At 51.2% G+C, this 16,286-nt stretch overlaps 8 protein-coding genes across 8 annotated transcripts; 6 read left to right on the top strand and 2 right to left on the bottom strand.

Moving 5' to 3' along the window:
- Nucleotides 1-19: 19 nt before the first annotated feature.
- On the top strand, nt 20-498 carry GT037_003431 (uncharacterized protein; the record flags this gene model as incomplete). Its single annotated transcript, XM_038928478.1, has 2 exons — nt 20-360; nt 414-498. The coding sequence occupies 2 exons, from the start codon at nt 20-22 to the stop codon at nt 496-498; spliced, it is 426 nt and encodes a 141-aa protein (XP_038788185.1).
- Nucleotides 499-977: 479 nt separating this feature from the next.
- GT037_003432 (uncharacterized protein) lies at nt 978-1,865 on the top strand (the record flags this gene model as incomplete). The annotated part of the gene is made up of 3 exons (XM_038928479.1): nt 978-1,148; nt 1,207-1,686; nt 1,734-1,865. The coding sequence occupies 3 exons, from the start codon at nt 978-980 to the stop codon at nt 1,863-1,865; spliced, it is 783 nt and encodes a 260-aa protein (XP_038788186.1).
- Nucleotides 1,866-4,126: 2,261 nt separating this feature from the next.
- Nucleotides 4,127-5,468, top strand: GT037_003433 (asparagine-rich; the record flags this gene model as incomplete). The annotated part of the gene is made up of 5 exons (XM_038928480.1): nt 4,127-4,143; nt 4,302-4,510; nt 4,943-4,987; nt 5,045-5,396; nt 5,444-5,468. The coding sequence occupies 5 exons, from the start codon at nt 4,127-4,129 to the stop codon at nt 5,466-5,468; spliced, it is 648 nt and encodes a 215-aa protein (XP_038788187.1).
- A 3,510-nt stretch (nt 5,469-8,978) lies between these two features.
- GT037_003434 (uncharacterized protein) lies at nt 8,979-9,347 on the top strand (the record flags this gene model as incomplete). The annotated part of the gene is made up of 1 exon (XM_038928481.1): nt 8,979-9,347. The coding sequence occupies one exon, from the start codon at nt 8,979-8,981 to the stop codon at nt 9,345-9,347; it is 369 nt and encodes a 122-aa protein (XP_038788188.1).
- A 480-nt stretch (nt 9,348-9,827) lies between these two features.
- Nucleotides 9,828-10,091, top strand: GT037_003435 (uncharacterized protein; the record flags this gene model as incomplete). Its single annotated transcript, XM_038928482.1, has 1 exon — nt 9,828-10,091. One exon carries the CDS (start codon nt 9,828-9,830, stop codon nt 10,089-10,091), a length of 264 nt encoding a protein of 87 aa, XP_038788189.1.
- Nucleotides 10,092-10,800: 709 nt separating this feature from the next.
- Nucleotides 10,801-11,118, bottom strand: GT037_003436 (uncharacterized protein; the record flags this gene model as incomplete). Its single annotated transcript, XM_038928483.1, has 1 exon — nt 10,801-11,118. One exon carries the CDS (start codon nt 11,116-11,118, stop codon nt 10,801-10,803), a length of 318 nt encoding a protein of 105 aa, XP_038788190.1.
- Nucleotides 11,119-11,916: 798 nt separating this feature from the next.
- Nucleotides 11,917-14,847, top strand: GT037_003437 (nad-binding protein; the record flags this gene model as incomplete). The annotated part of the gene is made up of 4 exons (XM_038928484.1): nt 11,917-12,156; nt 12,223-13,242; nt 13,407-13,596; nt 13,925-14,847. 4 exons carry the CDS (start codon nt 11,917-11,919, stop codon nt 14,845-14,847), a joined length of 2,373 nt encoding a protein of 790 aa, XP_038788191.1.
- Nucleotides 14,848-14,961: 114 nt separating this feature from the next.
- GT037_003438 (endoglucanase precursor) lies at nt 14,962-16,099 on the bottom strand (the record flags this gene model as incomplete). The annotated part of the gene is made up of 3 exons (XM_038928485.1): nt 14,962-15,489; nt 15,554-15,795; nt 15,862-16,099. 3 exons carry the CDS (start codon nt 16,097-16,099, stop codon nt 14,962-14,964), a joined length of 1,008 nt encoding a protein of 335 aa, XP_038788192.1.
- Nucleotides 16,100-16,286: the final 187 nt, after the last annotated feature.

Genomic DNA, 16,286 nt, shown 5'->3' on the forward strand with positions numbered 1-16,286 from the left:
AATACACCAAACCATCAACATGCCTCTCTTCGGATCCAAGCGCGAGCCCAGTCCTCCACCTGCTCCTCCGCAAAAACACTCCATGTTCTCCAGGCGCCGCTCTTCGTCCCCTTCATACCGGGACACGCGCCACAGCAGCTCCACCAGTCGCACTACTACCACACATACTTCCTCGCCCAAGCGCACATCCGGCATGTTCAGCCGTGGCTCCGGAGACCCTAGCATTGCTACTGCCAAGCAGAGCTTGATGAACGCCGAGGCAGCGGAGAGGGATGCTGACCGCGCGCTTTTCGTTGCGAAGAACGCTGTAAGGGAAGCAAGAGAACATGTCCACCGTCTAGAGAGGGAAGCAGCTGAGGAGTAAGTTGATATGTGATTTGCATCAAGGGAATATGGTGCTAACAATGTTGTAGGGCGAGACTTGCGAAGATCAAGCAGGGTGAGGCCAAGGCTCTCGGCAAGAAGGGCAAGTTGCTTGGACGACACGACCATGTCTAAGTTGGCCTCAGCCGCCATGTTCACTAGCAGCCGTGGAGCGGTTGTTTAGGCGATGCCCATACGGACGTTGTTTCCTTTTGTCATGATACTGAATGATGTGAAGCGTGGAGTTGTCGGTTTTCTCACGTTACCATGAGCTCTTGTACAATACCCACTATGTTTACTTCAGCGTTGAATGTTCATCGCATTTCTGCCTGATATCATTCGCTCTTCCGTTATTTCATTGTTTTGCACAGTTATGATATCACCAAATTCGATAGCTCATGCAAAAGCAGATCTACCCGTCCTACTGTATACGGTCATCATATGTGGTTATAGGAACAAGATCAGACGAACAGCAGTACTATGGGACGCTCTAGTCGCGAAAACGAAAGACTCTCACGACAAACGCAAGAACACATTTCTCATTCTCCGACCCCACCAACACAAGGTCAACTCTACAGTTCATTAATCTCTGTAAACAAACTCATTTTGGTAAAATGGCCCGCGAGAAGCGCATTGCCTATAAATCACCAAACTCCCTCAGCGACGCAAACCGTGATATTACTTCCGCCCAGGCGAAGCTCATTCGCAACCAGAACACACATGAGCACCGTCAAGCTCTCGTGAACTCATCAGTGCCAGAAGAAACACCCGTATCAGTCGGCTTCGTAAGTCACCACGTCCTCGAGAGTCCCAGTAATGGCTACTGACATTACTCGCCCTCAGGCCGCCCAGATCGTCGACGAAGCACAGAAACCAAAGCGCCAGGCTGACCTGGAAAAGGCTCGTAGTATTCTTGACAGGCGCCAAAAAGGCCAATCAGTCTCGTGGGTTGAACTTGGATGGATGAAGACACTGTGCGCCAGGGAAGCGAAGCTAGAAGGAGCAGAGATGAAGGATGTTACAGCGATCGACATGGAGAAGCAACAGTGGCCACAAGATCAAGAACGGAAGATACAAGGGATCAGCGCTGCGAACAAAGATCCCATCTCGACTACTCGTATGCTCCTCAGAGCTCGTTTGAGCGAGGGCGACAAGATGGGCTCAGGGTCTGATAGCGGCTTGAGTAATGCAAGTGAAGTCTCTAGAGGCCCTGCGCTTGAGCCTGCTCGTGTCTCACAGAAGAAGAGTCCGGCTCGCGAGCCTGAACATGGCAATAGTGGTAGCGAGAAGGAAGAAGAGAACGCTGCTGTTTCTCAAACACAAGTAAGCTTAGTGATCTGCGAGGAAGATACCCATACTAACAATGACAGCCTCAAAATCCACACCCCTCTCCGCTGATCGATGCCAACAACAACATGACAGCTAAACACAACGTGGCTGAAGATTCGGATGTGGACATCTGGGATGACGATGTCTGGGCTCTGATGATAAAGGCCGACTAGGAGTAAAGACAGCTCTCTCTTCTCTTGTAGTTTAATTATGATATGAAAATTGTTACTCGTGGGAAGATGCATCGAGAACAAGACCCCGGATGTAGCTGACCAAATGCGTCCAGCAACCATGTAGAATCGGGCCTCATCATCCATAGCACACTGCATCTTCTTCAGCTACTTGCCACGTACTATATGAAGCGTATCATTGTACACGTTTCATACACCTTCTGCATGGATCATGAGTTGTGACCAAAGGATTGAAGCTTTTCGTTTGTCTGATCAGGTAACAGTCACCTTAAGATGCTTGCTCTCAATGCTGAGATGATGGACCTCGTTGTTACATTCGATATATATTCTAAAGCGTGCCACAAGAGATTTTGTCTACAACGCTACCGCTACATCTTATGACCCTAGCGATGACAGCGTCCGTCTGTTTGTTTCTCAAACTTGTGCTTGTCGAAGGTCCTACTGCTAGAGGTTTCTTTGTTGCTGTCGCCTCGGTCAGCGTCTTCTTCCGGCTCTGATCAATCCTGCTGATATGCTGGAGGTTGTAATGTGGTTGGACACAGAGATTGTTGGCAAGAGCGGCGTTGATAGAAAGGTTTTTCGCATTTGATGGGCGGAAGTAAAATCATTCAATCGCGGTCAGCCCTTTACGCAAGGGATCGGGGTGGTGGTGGGATTCATTCGAATGTTGGTGACCTTGTAAGAGGAAAGTCGGTGGTCACGGCAAGGCTCGAGGGTGCGGAAGGTCATGATCATAGACGCGATCAACAATATCCCTCTCAAAGCGGTTTCCAGGTTAGGCCGTCGATCTTGATACAGTTGTATATAGTGTCTGGAGCATCTTCAATGAGCGTTGTGTTTTCGCTCATACTGGCCGTGATTTGATGCATACCTGTAAACCCTTTTATCCGTTGCTACCATACCAGCTGGAGAGCTCGCGAGCTGCCTTGCCGCCCTGAGCTTGCAAAATTCGCACCGTGTGTCGACGTTCTCTGGTATCTTGCCGTATCCATTTGTGATCTTGATGAAAGACACAGGACCACTGAGAGTCTTCAACCGTGCGAGAAACTAAAATCTCGACAACTGGCAGTCCGCCTATAGTGTCGCTCACACGCTGAAGGGCTCTCTTGTACGATTGAGTGTGTCTCCACTTCATAGCTTCGCAAACATTCGTGTGTTTGTGCTCTACAATAAGCTGGGTCTTTGGTGTATTGTCGTGGCTCGTTCGTTGGCTCGAGGCGATAGCTGTACCTCGAAGGTATCGATTGTATCGAGAAAGCGCGAGTTCGTAGATTCGAGTCTGATAAGGATGGAATTATTGGACTTTCGGTAGCTGTTCGTGGTTGTGGCGCGATGGGGGACCATCGCCGTGGCTTTAGTGGTAAATTATTTGCCTCTTCCGCGGCGACCTCAAAGCACCCCAGGCATTCGAGCAGTTATTTTCACCCAAGACTCCGTACTTCTACCAATTTGGGCTGTTGCTACACAACCACACTATCGACTCGGACCAGAAAAGATTGGAGGATAAAGGTAGGGATTAGGGATTTGCTCCCATGCTCTCCCTATCTTTGCGAACATCTGTTGGCATGACGTATGAAGCTGTTCGAATCAACCTCGTCAGCTTGCCAGAGCAGAGTTTGGTGTTCCTTCACTGCTCCAGCTGGCTTTAGCAGTTTGATCTCGAGCGATCTACACCCTTCGCGTCGTATCTCCACCATCACCGGACCAAAAACTCTCGGAGCGGTACGAAAAGCAGCGCAGATCTCATGATATCTTCCTGCGACTGTTGCAGTGCTCCGGTCACGATTTGGTGGTGTTGCACTTCCACATTTACACCCCTTCGGTGAGCCCCAAGCACGCCGCACGGTCACACCTCTTTTCTACCTCACCCCTAGCTTGATATAAACAGTCAGGGTCCAGGTCACTGAATCTTTACTCAACCCTGCGCATAACTCAATAGCCACCATTCGCAGGGTTCGTGAAGCGGTACAAAGAGCTCCGTAAAGACCGTAGCAGCCTTGTCCAACTCTCCTGGTGTTGATACGATCTCGGGGGCATACTGCACCACCAGTAATTTCAACCTTTGGTGAGCGCGAGGTCGCGAGCCTTAGCGACAAGGCTGGCAGCCTAGACAGTGGCGCCATATAAGCTTGCCCACCGACCCCCAACTCCATCTCTTCTACATCCCACTACCCACACTTGGATTACAAGATCCTCGAGCTCAGGCTCATCTTTCCCAGGTTCGTCTGTTGGGCCCATCGATGATGGATACCTATCTCTTGTAAGTCACATGCTCCCCTCCTTTCCTCGAGCGCACCGAGTCTCTGCGAGCACCATCGGCGACCCCGCCTTTGACAACAACACAAGCCTTGCTCAAAGGTTCTCTCATGCCCTTTATGAAAGTGTAGTACATTTCTGTAATACTAACACGCTTTTCAGCGCCGGCCTCAGCATATTCAGGTTGGTGTCGACCTCAGTCACCTTATCTTTGAAGGCCGACACCAACACTGGCATGTCTGGTACCAGCTCTTCTCTCAAGCGCAAGTCGAGCGTCTACGATCTCAAGATCCACAGCAGCTTTGATTCAACGCCGACTTTGCTAAGGAGGGGGGCTGGACCAGAAAGAGCTGTCGTAGTGGGTGGAGCGCGTAAGCACCGTCACCACCTTCCAATACATGTCACGCTAATCACGTTTAGTATGGTACACACGACGTTTTAGAATCGATTTCAATTCCGGCTGATGTCGTGTGTTGCTCATAGCGTTTCCATTCGCTACGACAGCGCGTTGCCGCCGAAGGCAAAGATATCTTCCTGCAGACCGGAACCCCGGTCGACTACAAACATGTCCGGTTTGCTGTTGCATCCAACAAGATAAAGATGTCCGCTACCCTTCGGCGGCAAACGCAACTTCCAACAGATCGGCGTGGAGTATGTTTACAACTCACCGGTCCCATTATATCATAGCACTTGCTAACTCGCTGGGTAGTCATGCAATTGATCCACACCGAGCATGAACGGCCGTGCTTCGGTGGCTACTCTCGACAAGCAGTCACCTTGGCCATAGGGTTTGCACAACTTAGGTAGCCTCGGCACGGCCGTCATGGTGTGGAAGGGAGAACGACCTGGTATGTGCTTCTTCCCAGACATCCTTGGACTCTTTCGTCGAACTAACTCAGCACCAGCACTCGAGTTTCTCGACAATCTTGGGGTCGGGGCGCTGTTGATCGATCCACAAACTTCAAACCCGAAAATATCGCCCCACCCCAAGAACCTCGAATTTGCACTTGCGGCCTTGTCGTTGGGCTTCTATGTCCAGCTACCATGCGAAGCCCGCGACAAGGCAGTCGTTCTCCCTCCTTACCTGCAATACTCGCGCACATTTGATCTCCGCACTGAATACCAGAGATGGCAAGCACACCGCATTTGCCGAATCTTCACATCACGGGCACTTGCCCGTACCAAGCGTTCCGATCAAGGTTCCGAGCCTTCATCGAGCTGGGTTGGACCCTGCTCGATGCAAAGTCGTGCGAAGAGGTATGCCTATTGACAACCATGCCAAGCTCCACCGCTAACCCCCACAGCAGCTGCATCGTGAGTCTGTCCTAGAAGGAGACCTGCCACCGCAGGATACGCTGCTTCGCGCAACTACACATCCAATACTGGTCAGCCTTTCGGTGTCCAGCAGCCCTTTTCGTATAACGGCAGCTCTCCGTATACCTCTGGCGCGGGCTACGCCAACGCCTACAGTAACGCTTCACACATTTCGTGTCATCGACTTAAACATCGCCGTATCTTCATTCCAGGAATCCGATCGAAAATCCGTTAGTGTCAAGATTCTTATCTGCAGTGGATGTTGTTGACATCGTCTAGTTTGCGGGCGTTTATTAGAGCATCGGGACGCCCCAAGGTACTTGGAGGGGGCGACTGAATAGGGCGAGGCAGGGGCCCTATCCATCAATGATGTTGGGCATTTGCGCAGAATTGTACTTTTAGGACGCTTTCTGTTGCGGATCTCAATCGCCGCGACCACCAAAGTCAGGGATTTGGTGGCTGCTGTTCCCAGCAGCTCACCTGCTATGATCTCGGATCACAAGAGAATGCGAGTGCTTTGGTTGATCACGGCGATGGAGATCCAACGAAGTGATCGATCGGTCATGTAAGCAGTTTCCACGTACAAACCACTCCTGAGGCATACGCTGACGTCTTAAGGGACCGATAAAGAGATATTTTCCGTCTGCGACTTGAAGCCGAGTACTATCGTAGAGCCCAAGAAGAGAACGAATTGCTACTGGCGGAACTGAACGGCGTCTGGGACGTTCAGGCACGTCAGTACTCGGCTTCAGGTCGTATATCTCAAGGAGAGAAGGCATCAAATCGCAGTGAGTCTATTGTAGACCGCTCGAGCGCTCCTTCGCGTGAAGGTAGCTTTGCGACATCGATCAACAGTAGCATCTACACCACAGACTCTGAGCTATCACCTAGGCGATCATGACTGGATGATGATCGGGCAATGATAGTCTTTGAAGACGAAGAATCGTGCTGTGTAGCGAATTCCGGTACTTTTCAGAGGGCCGAAAATTGTCGAAGAGCTGGATGGCGGACATAGTTATAAGACGTCGGAGACCCCGGTAATGTGGTCGTTTGAGGGTTGCGAGCAGCTACTGAAGATGGAGAAAGCGGGCGGTTATCCTAGAGTCTTGCTTGAGTGCGCACCAGAAAGTTCAATGGTCAATATCATCAGACTGTCATCCAGCCTGCGGGTCTCGTGCATCGCGGTCGTGAACGTATGTATGCCGCGTAGCTCGCAGTGGTAAGCATCTCTTCTTTATCGCCGGATGTTTGCTGACGTTCGCATGCTCTGTCGCATACGAGAACATACCTCTGGTCCATAAGTAGTGGTCTGAAGCGTTTCGGAGATGCCAGATTCGCTGTGACGATAAGAACTGATGTTCACGGCTGCACAACATCCGGGTGGCTGGGCGGAAGACCCACACTTGCTTCCACGCGTCATCCTTCCCGGACTTCGGCCGGCATGCCTACAGTCCAACCTCACCTCTTTATCGAGAAGGCTGCCCATCCATTGGTTCTCAGCCTGAGGCATCTGTTAGCCACTATTCGTTTTGTGGTTATGAAAGAGCTGGGGAAATTCTGCTGCGACACGCGGCGTAGAAGCTACGCGGGAATGTCCTTGGAACCCCCAACCTGAAGACGTCAGATGCCGCAGAAAACAAGCCATGGATCGCGCAATACTGCGCGGCATATGCATATTCCATTGCGACGTGTTCATCCTCGTCGCCGATGCAATCATGCGTATCTCCGTTGCTCTACGCATCAGCGCCCTATCCTCGAGAAGTCATCTGTCGGCAACTCTTGACGGCAATCGAGCTCAGAATTGTCACTTCTAAACATCCTGTACGTTTTCAAGGCGAAGGCAAGGTCGCCTCGTCAAATGCGTTGTCGAATTGGCGATCCTTGCTTCTCACGGCGGAGAGTCAAGACAGCCGCTGGGCATCCAAACACTGGGCGTGCTTAGAGGCGACGTCTCTGCTCCATTGCACGAGCCTTACGATATACGAGGGATACGCAGCTCTACCTTGATCCTCTGACTGCATCGTTCAGAGGGTTTTCGACCTTTTTGTGTGTGTCGCTACACTTGTCGTGAGCCGTGAATTGGCGATCGTAGGCATCATGGTGGGCGCTGTCCAAACAAGCATCTCGCGCTCCACGGAATCTGTCTACGAGTTGCTTTTGTAAGCTAGACGATGTAGGTAGATCGCGCAAACTTGTTCATGGCTTTTTTTTCTGTGTTATACGCTTCACGAAGCGCCATCACAGCCGTTTCACCGACCTGTCCAAATCCAAAGCGGTATCTCAACAGTCTGGTCAAGACTGGTGTGTTGATGCGCTTGCTATGACTACGAGTCTCATCAGCTTCTGGTCCTTCGTATATCATCGAGGCATGTCTGTGGTATCGGTGGGTCGGGAAGCACTTCGTGGCTTTGCTGAGAGCGTCCGTAAGCAGGGTATTGAACCGAAACGGCACCAAACGATTTCCGACGTCCGTTTTGGATCACTGGCATATCTGTTAGCCATCCATAGGTCTTGCGATGTCTTCTAGTCGCTGTCTTGGGTTGCCGCCTCAGGGTGGGAGGGTTCTTGGAGCTCAGTCTGGCCGCCGCGGAGGAGCCACGCCTTGACTGGAACGAGCATTTTGACCACGGGTGTATCGCATCGCTACTATCTGTCAATCCGGACGCAGTATCTTCATCTGAATTCAGCAAAAGGCTGTATGAGAGGTCACATGCCCTTGACTGTCTGCGCCCTGGGCAAGTTAGCTCTGCGTCCAAGAAGAAGCCACCCACTACACCCTCACCGAGTGATACTGTCATCCTGCTTAGTGTCTCCTACACGATGATACAGCTGAAATTTTCTATGTCTTACCTTGCGTGCGTCCACGACGTTGCAGATTTGTGGTTCGGACTCATTGGGTGGTTGAGCGCGGTCCTAATCAAATCCGCCGTTGTGAAATACGATGCCGTCAAGATCGGTGTTGGTACTAATGTGGATGAATACTCGCAGGTCTTCGACGAGCGTCTTGTTGATCACAAAAGAAGCGTTCTGATTTTGTGGAAGTCGTGGGTGTCGAGGCTGAGGCGACCGCCAGCGGAGTGAGACGAAGCACTTCACCTAGCCCCACCACGATGCAATCCGCCCGTCGTAGACCATGAGCAAGAATTTTATTACCCAAGCCAGTACAAGATTCCTGCACATGATAAAATCCAGTTCATACATCTTCTCAACACAGTCAAGCGCTGCGCCATGTACGCTGAATCAGGCATTCGTCGCAAAGGGCATAGACATCTTGTGGAGCGGGCAAATGAAGAATTATACGACGCTTGCGGCACTTGAGCCGTTCCTTTATGCTTGCGACTAGTTCCCTGCTACTGCGTATGCGTATGGAAACATGCTTACGCGTGGCGTCTGCTATGTGTTTTGGGAATTGTTTCATACAACATCGAGCATGGACGATACGCAATAAATGCCTCCAAATTCGATTGTGGTCGTTCTGCCCACCGTTAACAACCGTATGCTGGATACATACTGCTACTATCCTCCATGTCCCCCTACACGGCGTCGTCGTATCATCTCAGCAGTCCATCCTGTCATCCTCCTCCTTACTCCGCCGTAGCACACATTCGTCCTCGTCTCGTACTGCCTTTTTTACCTTCTCACTGTAACGACTACGTATTCTCCTGCCTTGGTCCCTGTCTTTCCGACCCCTTTTTTATACCCGTAGTCGCTTTCGTATCCTGGCTTCGTCTGAACATGGACAGTACCTTGGAAAGCTGGGGACCGGACACTGCAGGAGAAGGCGGCTTGGGGGCTAGAAGCTTGCTAAGTCTGATGTCAGTGAAGGATATCATGAGGACTGATCAGTATATGTACCTAATATACTACGCCATGGAGACCAACGACGTTCGTTAATCACTCTAACTACACTGTGTTTGCCCACATGATCATAAAAGTCGCAAATTGCCGGCAGAACCCCGGAGAAAGCTGCTTACCCATATCGTCACCACAGCGACTCGCGAAGTCAATCGGGGTGCTGCATACTCCAGAGAAGTTTGTGGATACATGAGCTGAGTATTTGAAGGGCACTGAGCACTGATACCATCTCTTTGGATTTTATCAAGCGGTGATCGTTCAGTACAGGTCACCGTCACTCACGTCTTGGCATGGACTTCGCAAGGCGCTGGGACCACGAGTCTGTGGACCATATAAACAACCGACTTTTGTATACGTCTTCTACTCTTTGGCAACCTCACTCTCATTGCCCCTGACAAGAAGATTTGACACGTTGTTACAAATCTTTCCTCATCCTTTTCTCCTCCTGCTGCAAAGCAGCAAAACAACCACAACAACCACAAAAGACCGGCACCACCACCGGCACCAAGACTGTTCGCCATGGAGCGACCTTTCTCTACCGTCAACGCACACGGACCTATCGAGCCGCCTCCTCACCCTCCTCTACCACCATCAGGGGGGCTTCGTTCCCTGCTGCCGCCGCCACCACCGCCACCACCCGGTCCTGGTCCTCCTGGTCCGCCAGCAGACCCCGTGTTCACGTACGAGCAGTTGTACGTCCTGTCTGGCGCCGAGCTGGCGAGATTTCTCAATGGCCTATCCCAGGCCCGCTTGGAGTTCTGGCTGGACCACCACGGACGGTGAGGATGACGATACGTCAGGCGGTGGGCCTTTTCGTTGGTGTATTGGCTTAGTATTCTCTCCGGTTCAGTCTCAGGTTGGATTGTGACGGGTTTTGGGTTTAGGTATGGGCTTAGGGACTGGAATCGGCGCTTCGGCGCATAGATAACGACAATTGAACTCTTCTCGGTTGTCTGCGCTACTGCGCCCTCATCTCCCGTGCTATGCTGTATACCTCATTGATGTTTTGTGATGTTTGTAAAACTTTGCTGCGACTTGACGCAATCTCCTGGAGGCATCAAGAGCGTGGTGATCATTTGTTCCAGACAAATTGAGTATATCCTGGACAGTGGGCGCCGCTGCGAGGTTAGCTGGCAGTAACCATGTAGCTAACAACACTGCGGTACGAAATGGTATCAATGGCTTGGTCGATGCTGGTTCGGGCTCGATGTAGTCATGTGCATTCCACTTGTATGAAAGCTGCACCATGTTCGTGCAGAGATAGAAAATAGAAGGGGAAGGGTTCTAATCGGTAGATTTGTATAGCTATGACAGCTTGCCATTGAGTGAGAATCACAAGGATAACGATATCTCTTTGAGCAAACAAATAAGTCCTCTAAAGCTGGGATTTGTTCGTATTTGCAAGTGGTAAGAGGTGTTCTGGATTAGCTTGAGGTTGACAATACCATCATAATGCCGTGTCTTCTTACAGACAACTGACATTACACGTCACTCAAGCACCACCCTCCCTCTTAGCATACTCGTCCTCCATCCTCTCCTCATACTGCCTCCCTTTTGTCTTGGCATCCTCCTCCTCTGTCACATCCTGTATCCGCTTCGCATCCGCCTGTCTAGGGTCCTCTAGCTGTCTGCCTGCAGCATCTGTTTCAAATCGCTCGACACGAGGCGCTTCACCTGGTGCCTGATGTGTGCGCTGGGTGCGGGTACCACTAGGGTCTGTGTAGGTTTGTTCGGATTTGGAGGTTGTTTGGCCGTTGATGGTTGTGCTGGACGAGGATGTGGAAAATGATTGGAAGGTTGAGCTGGACATGACGGCGGTTGTTCGGATGGTAGATGATCTGGCTGTGGTGATACGGGGGGGTTTTTTTTTGTGACTGTAGTACAAGTTGGTAGGTTTGAGAGTCAAGGGTTCGAGGGCGAGGTTGTTAAAGTCTGGCGCATGTCACGCGTTGTGATCTCATAGTATGACATCATAGGGTCCAGTGCTCCGTAGAAACCTCAAACGCGAAAGCATTCCAACGATCTCAGGAGGTAGAACGCTGAACAGCGGACAAGATACATGAACTTGGGAACTAGAATGCTGATAACTTTGGAATGCATCAAATCTGGTGTTGGAGACAATGCGCGCCCCTGACTCTGCCATGCCATCAAGCGTCAGACTCACATTGAGTTTCTACTACTTCTCTATTGGCAAGCTTTAGAGTCAATCAGATCCCCTGAGGTTGTGCAACCAGATTAATAACACCAAGTCTCATTGCAAATGTTGAGACGAGAGATGTAGATGTAAGTGCATGAGGTTTGCCTGAGAGAGGAATTCTGCAAATGTTGGCTGAACCTGGGTATTGCATGTCGATGGACTTTGTTGAGGGGCAAGCAGAAGAGTTGCTGCAACCTCTGATATTGCTTTTGTACGCATCGTGCAGGGTCTTTATCAACGTCGGGCTCGAAATAGATCAGAAGCTTGGTGGGGGAACCGTCGTTCTTGCTTCTTGATCGCCGGCTAGTCGCGCCATATCCCTGTCGCTGTGGCACGCTACGCCCCTGACAGCGGCGAGGAGCGGATCGTCAGGCAGGTGCCTTCGGTCATTCTACCACGAGCCAGCCCACCATGCTGCTGTCCGGCGTCTCGCTGCTTGCCGGCCTCGTTGCATCGGCCTGCGCTGCAGACATCCCCAAGGTGCTCGACTGCAGTCGCGACAGATACTGGGAAGCGCCCGAAGAGTGTGAGGCGCCCATCGCACCCGTTGCAGCAGTGGTCCCCGGATCGTCCTACATTGCAAAGATAGAGTGCAACGACTGCCCTTATACCGACAAAGACGACGAAGTGGTACACCGTGATCATGTACTCGTATGTATAAGCAAGAGGCCTAACCGCAAATGTGCCTAAGGCCATGCTAACCACCGCGCGCTACAGCTCCTCAACGTAACCCTCACCCACGATAACCGCACAGTCCTCCTCAACAATCGCCCGCTACATCCCTTGCCGACCATACCCACACCCCCTGCCTTTGACGTCACACGATACCGCTCCAACCTTTCCCATGCAGAACTGTACGCTGGCCTGACATCGGAAGACCCATACTGTCTGAAGAACGGGAATGGCGGATCTGGACAATGGTGCCGCACAGTACCCTTGACATCCTCCTGGCGCATGGCATTCGATTACCTCTACATTGCGAACCCGAGCGATAGCCATGGAGGCGACGACACAGACGCCGAGTACTGGGAGGTTGCGTTGGATGTGATTGGAAAATCACGATACTCTGGGGACAGCGACCCGCTTTGGAAGTTTGACAGTGCGGATCAGAAAATGCTATGGATGCTCATCAAGGGAACCCTACTGAAGACAGGTGGGAAAGGAGGACCAACCAAGGTCGCAGACCCTTTCGGGCAGGCCATTACCGACGACAACATCTATGAGTATCAAATCCTTGACATGCGCTTGGTCGCCCGAGCCTACACCTTTCCCGCCAAGAAGCCCTTGACCATCTGGGGTAGCATAGGGCACTTCCTTGGAACCGATGTCTGGGACATAGAGGGTAGTCGCTTTCTCTATCGCAAAGAAGAATGGGGCTACTACGGCAAGAAAGGAACTCTTCGCGACATGTTCGGCGAGTTTGTCCACTGGAGGGACTGGCCTTTGTTCTGGATCATCTCCAGCAGTCTTGTTGGCGGCTTGCTTGCCCTGTTCCTTTTCTGGAAGCTTTATTGGTGGATCGTCGCGCAGCGTGAGCTCATGAAGTGGGACGGCATGGAGGATGTTTGGGAAAACATGAGGAGGGAGAGGGTGGCTGAAGAAGAGGGCGCTCTTCTGGATGCACATGGCGCATACAGAGACGACCCGGACGAAGGCAGCTCCTCAAGACCACCGGCGTATACGGATGCGTTGAAGCCGCTGCCAAGCAAACCGCTACCCGAGAAACCCTTACCCGAGGTTCCATTGATCGATGCTTGAGGGCTTGATATTCGGTTGGCATTTCTTAGCTCCTTCCTAACGGATATCTTTTCGTCACGCCGTTTGCCATGTTCGTCTTACAAAGATGTTTCAGGAACTCTTGCTAAGCGCACCATGGAAATTTCTTGATTGACAATCATCAGCCAAACATCAAGCCTTGCAATATTCCGCCCTGTCTGCAATTGGTGCAAACTGCTTATCCCCGCCAAACTCCGTACAACTCCGCTATACTAAGGGGCAGCTTATCACACATCCACCTTGGATTGAGGCAGTCGCTGACTAAACAAGCATTGAACGTGTCAACAATCGTCGTTATGGCTTCGAAAGTTGAAGGTTTGTGGCACGAGTCATGACCGATGCCGTCATCTGCCGAAGACACGCCTAAAACTGCGGACCGAAAGCGGAACCATGGATGCGACGATACAAAGAAAGAAGCTCAACGCCTGAACTCTCTACAGCTAACTCATTCGCGTCAAAGTCAATAGTACACAACTTGGCAAGATTGAGCCATCATGGTCAAAATCGCGGTAGCAGGTGGCACTGGAAGTATGTTTCCCTCTTCTTTCCATTCATACCTACCCCACCTTGATATCAGTACCATATGAAAACTGTCCTTAGCTCCAAATCAAACTCTCCTATTCTCTACTGACACATCTCATAGACGTCGCAACTAATTTCCTCAAAAATGCAATCGCGTCCGGCAATCACGACGTCACCATCTTCACTCGCTCCGCCCCAACAAAACCTCACCCATCTTCCAAGGTCACCTACAAGCAAGTAGACTACGCGGATCGCGATGCCCTCACTCGTGCTCTTGCGGGCTGCCATACGGTCCTATCTTTCTTCGTTGTCCACTTAGACGTAGACAACGTAGCCCAGAAGAATCTAATCCATGCATCAATTGCGGCAGGCGTCTCACGCTTTGCACCTAGTGAGTGGGGTATCTCAAACTACAGCGGTGTCGCAAGTTACGAGAACAAAGACATCATCAGAAAGTATCTCGAAGACCTTGATAGCAAAGGTGAGCTGGGATCCATGCAATACTGTCTCTTCCAGCCATCCATCTTCATGGACTACTTTGCGCACCCATACCCGCTCGAACGCGATCTCATCACCTGGCCCTTCTTCCTCGACTTCGAGAACCGACGTGCTATGGTTCTTGATGACGGAAACCAACCCCTTGTCATTACTGCCGTTCAAGACGATGCTGAGATCCTCGCTCGCGCCCTCGATGACACGCGTCCGTGGCCCAAGGTCGGTGGTATCACAGGCTATCGCACTACCATCAACGAACTGCTCGCTCTGGGTAAGAAGATTAGGGGAGGAGACTGGAAGGTCGAGTACGTGAAGAGTGAGGATATTGCCAAAGGAGAGTTGAAGGCAAGCTGGCTACCGCTCATTAGTCATCCTACGGTTGGAGATGATGTGAGAGAGGCATTTAGCAAGCAATTTGTCCTCATGTTCTTTGAAGCGATTAGAAGTGGTGGCTGGGTTGTTAGTGACGAGTTCAATCAGCGGTTCCCAGACTACAAGTTCATGGGCGCGGAGGAGTATCTGACCAAAGCTTGGGAGGGTAAGCCGTAGGTTGAGCATCTACAAGAGTGGAGGTTGAGGAATGTTTTTGTACAAGAATATTTACAAGAAACGAAGCTCTAGTACATACAGCACTTCAAGGTTCAACCTCTTCAGTCATCTCATCTACAAGAAGTAGCTCTTGATCTTCGGCAAGATCCCCGTCCAAGCCACACCAGCGGTGGGCTCCATGTTGTAAATGTAATCACCCCACCATGGACCAGCAGCCCACCAAATACCTCCAAGCCAAACATCACTGTTAGCACCCATGTACTTCAGTCCATCCTGCAGCGCAGAGATACACTGCGCATTGTTGCCACCCGCAAACTCGCCGATAAGACCTTGCTTCTTGTTATCCTTGAGCCACTTGGTCGCCGCCTGAAGCCTCTCCTTGAAAATCGTAGTGCTGACGCAGTTGGCAGAGGTACCAGACCCATCGGTATCGAGGTACTGGTGCATTTGGTAAACAAGCTTGTTCTGCGGGTCCTTCAAGTTGACCAGACTAGCACCGTTGCCAGAGCTAATCCATGTCCATGCACCAGTCCAGCTGTTTCCCTCAGGGGTAATGTATTGTTTGGTTGCACCGGCTGCACGTACACCATCGATGGCAGCTTGGTTGAGATCGAAGACGAGCTGTTGGTCCATGTCGTGGTACTGCAGATTTGAAAATACGAAGTCAGTGTATGTCTCACATGCATTTCGTGTAGGCACAACTTACTTCGTTGTTTGTGTCGAAGACGACGAGTTCGTTGTCTTTGTATTCTGCGGCGACGTTTGTCCACCACGTCTTGAAGGCGGCTGTATCGGTGATAATATTGCCGAGAAAGCGACCGTAGTTGTGCGGTTGGATCATGGCGTAGGAGCCTTTCGAGGTGATGTGGTTTACTTGTTGGGTCAGGTTGCCTAGGTAAAGAGGGTCAAACTCGGCCGTGAGGGAGTTGGGAGTTAGGCGCTCCATTACTGGATGTTGTTAGTCTCACATTTTGGAGCGATTGTGATATTGGATATCAAGATAGGATAGCTTACGGAAGTTCAAACGGAACATGTTCATCCCTTCTGCCATGAACTTGTCGATTGTGTTCAGATCGTACCATGTGTACTCCTTTCCGTAGACACCTGTGAAGTTCTTCTCACCAAACTCCGCACCAGACTCATTGATACCAAACCACTTCATCTTGCGCGCGGACGTTTGACGTTCCTCAGCTGGGGCCGCGAAAGCGGTGCTGGCCAAAGCGGCAGCCGCCAAAAGACTGTTGAAAAGCATGGTGTGGAGAGTTGGAGTATGCTTGTATGATCCTACAATTCACCTACTGGGCAAGCATCGTTCTTATACCGTACATAGTTCGCATTGCAATAACTAAACGCCCCACAGCTGGACGGGCCATCCCCTCCGTTCCTCCCACGGCAATGAGCGGGTCTTCATCTGATGCCAATATGAAAAGGCCGAATGT

Source organism: Alternaria burnsii (genome assembly GCF_013036055.1).
Source record: "Alternaria burnsii strain CBS107.38 chromosome Unknown 730, whole genome shotgun sequence".
Classification (NCBI taxonomy): Eukaryota; Fungi; Ascomycota; class Dothideomycetes; order Pleosporales; family Pleosporaceae; genus Alternaria; species Alternaria burnsii.